This window comes from Perognathus longimembris, chromosome 1 (assembly GCF_023159225.1).
Source record: "Perognathus longimembris pacificus isolate PPM17 chromosome 1, ASM2315922v1, whole genome shotgun sequence".
NCBI lineage: Eukaryota > Metazoa > Chordata > Mammalia > Rodentia > Heteromyidae > Perognathus > Perognathus longimembris.
Window position 1 is genome coordinate 90,120,598 of NC_063161.1, and position 3,106 is coordinate 90,123,703.

Genomic DNA, 3,106 nt, shown 5'->3' on the forward strand with positions numbered 1-3,106 from the left:
CCGCGCCCCTGCCCAGCGCTCCCCGCCCCTCCTCCCCGCGGGCCGCCGGCGGGGGCAGGCGCCGCCCGGCCGCCCGCGGCTCACGGCCGTGTCCCCGCCAGGTCGCCAGGCTCGGCGCTGCCGGTGTGGACGCGGACATCGCAGGGACAGCCCCTCCCGCTGCTCGGCGGCGGCACCTTCCCGGCCGCCCCTCCGCTCGCCGCCCGCCCCGCCGCTCCGGACCCGGATTCCAGCGCCTCTTCCTCCCAGTCCCGGGCGAGCCGCGTTGGGTTTATGTCTTTATTTGACGAAAACGAGCCTGTTGCGCAGCCATTGGTACCTGTATTGGGGAAACATAGCATACAAGCAAGAAGCTCACAGCCTCAGCGGCGAAAATTTTTTCATGTCAGAGACCGAGAACTCTTGCAGTCGTTTATGTCATCCCTTCTTCTCCAGACAGAAGATACCAAAAAGTTGCAATCAAAGATCTCTTCATCTTATTGATAAAGCCACTAATAAACCAAAATGTCTGTCAACGTCAACCGCAGTGTGTCGGACCAGTTCTATCGCTACAAGATGCCCCGTCTGATTGCCAAGGTTGAGGGCAAAGGAAATGGAATCAAGACAGTTATAGTCAACATGGTTGACGTTGCAAAGGCGCTTAATAGGTCCAACGTATCCCACCAAATATTTTGGTTGTGAGCTGGGAGCACAGACCCAATTTGATGTTAAGAATGACCGTTACATTGTCAATGGATCTCATGAGGCGAATAAGCTGCAGGACATGTTGGATGGATTCATTAAAAAATTTGTTCTCTGTCCAGAGTGTGAGAATCCTGAAACAGATCTGCATGTCAATCCAAAGAAGCAAACAATAGGTAATTCTTGTAAAGCCTGTGGCTATCGAGGCATGCTCGACACACATCATAAACTCTGCACATTCATTCTCAAGAACCCACCTGAGAATAGTGACAGTGGTACAGGAAAGAAAGAAAGGGAAAAGAAAAACAGAAAGGGCAAGGACAAGGAAAATGACTCTGTATCCAGCAGTGAGACACCACCACCTCCACCACCAAATGAAATCAGTCCTCCTCCACATGCTGTGCAGGAAGAAGAGGAAGATGATGATTGGGGGGAAGATACAACTGAGGAAGCTCAAAGGCGCAGAATGGATGAAATCAGTGACCATGAAAAAGTTCTGACACTAAGCGATGATTTGGAAAGAACCATAGAAGAGCGTGCCTATATCCTGTTTGATTTTGTTAAGAAAAAGAAAGAAGAGGGTATAATTGACTCATCTGACAAAGAAATAGTTGCTGAAGCAGAAAGACTAGATGTGAAAGCCATGGGTCCTCTTGTTCTGACTGAAGTTCTTTTTAATGAGAAGATTAGAGAACAAATTAAGAAATACAGGCGCCATTTCCTAAGATTTTGTCACAACAACAAAAAGGCACAGCGGTACCTTCTTCATGGTTTGGAGTGTGTGGTAGCAATGCATCAAGCTCAGCTCATCTCCAAGATTCCACATATCTTGAAGGAGATGTATGATGCAGACCTATTAGAAGAGGAGATCATCATCAGCTGGTCAGAAAAGGCCTCTAAGAAATATGTCTCAAAAGAACTTGCCAAAGAGATTCGTGTCAAAGCAGAGCCATTTATAAAATGGTTGAAGGAGGCAGAGGAAGAATCTTCTGGTGGTGAAGAAGATGATGAAGATGAAAACATTGAGGTGGTGTATTCGAAGACTGCCAGTGTACCAAAAGTTGAAACTGTGAAGTCTGACAACAAGGATGATGATATTGATATTGATGCCATTTAAAAGAATGGATGCAACTTAGCTTAACAGTGTAATGCTGCAAATTTTTCTCCATTATCAGCCAGAAGTGCAACATGTATGTGCAAAAGCTAAATGGCTTAACATCATGCTACACTTTATACTAAAAATATATTACTGTGAGTGGTCTGTAATTAAGCCCAATGAGACATCTAGGGAGTCCATACACACCAGTGAGCAGATGTAGTTTGCTTGTTTACAGCATGTTTCTTTTGGAAAACTAGTGGTGGACACATTTGGATCACATTTATACAGTTATAAATAAAGATTTTATTTTGTTCATTCAGATTTTGGGCTCTTAATGGCTTATCCTGAAGTCACTGGCTCCTTTTTAAAATGTTATGCTATCATTGAATCTGATAGGTCTCTGGAGCCTGGCAAATGTTACGTGCTGAGACTGTATCAAAGTCTTCAGCAGGATATAAACACATATTTGCTTGTAATGATCTTATACAGCCATTAAGAAATAGAGAACTTCTTCTTAAAGTTTTATCTTTAATCCCTTTGAATTGGCATCTCGATAGTCTTTTATACTAAAACAATCTGATAATCAGATGACAGTGCAACATCTTACTGAAGTAAAAATGACTTGCGTGTCCTATAAATTTAAGAACAAGTTGTAAAGATTTGAACTTGTGATTTTCAGTTCATGTATACTTGCCCCAAATTGTAGTATTTGGAGTCATGTGCATTGCACGTTGGATGAGCCAGGGAAATTATTAGATTAACAAATAAGTGTTTTATGTGTATGTAGTGGTTGCTTTGTTCTGAGAGAAAACTTAAAACTTTGAGGTTTAATTAAATAGTAAACTGATTTTATTTGGGAGAAACAGGAAAGAAGGCGCACTTAATCTGTAGCAGGTTTTTTTTTCCAGCTTTTACCCCTAAATTATAATTTCAGAATGTTTAGACATAAAAAAAATACAAAACAAAATCCAGGGCAAAAATGAAAGTCCTTATCAGAAAAAAATAGCTTAAAAATTTTTTAGTAAAAGCAATAGAAATAAAATATTTCATTGTCTATAAAAAAATCTCAGTTTACAACTCTGAAATACAATTATAATTTCTGATTTGAAACTCAAGTTTATTTTAGTATTTGACTGACATGAAAAACCTCTCAGAAAGGTTATATAAATACAAATGGCAAAGCTCCACATAGTTAGCTGAAATCTATCACAGCTTTCAGTCCTAACCCTTCAATCTTTATCCTTTCTGTGGATGCTTAGCTCAAGTTTTATCCTCCCTGAATTCAACTATTTGCCTCCACCAATTAATTGGAAAGTGTTGCATTCT

At 41.3% G+C, this 3,106-nt stretch overlaps 1 protein-coding gene across 1 annotated transcript; it reads left to right on the forward strand.

The window, feature by feature from the left end:
• Nucleotides 1-501: 501 nt before the first annotated feature.
• On the forward strand, nucleotides 502-1,878 carry LOC125340391 (eukaryotic translation initiation factor 5-like). Its single transcript, XM_048331960.1, is given in 2 exon segments — nucleotides 502-647; nucleotides 649-1,878. Coding segments are annotated over 2 exon segments (1,293 nt in total). The 5' UTR covers nucleotides 502-504; the 3' UTR covers nucleotides 1,799-1,878.
• Nucleotides 1,879-3,106: the final 1,228 nt, after the last annotated feature.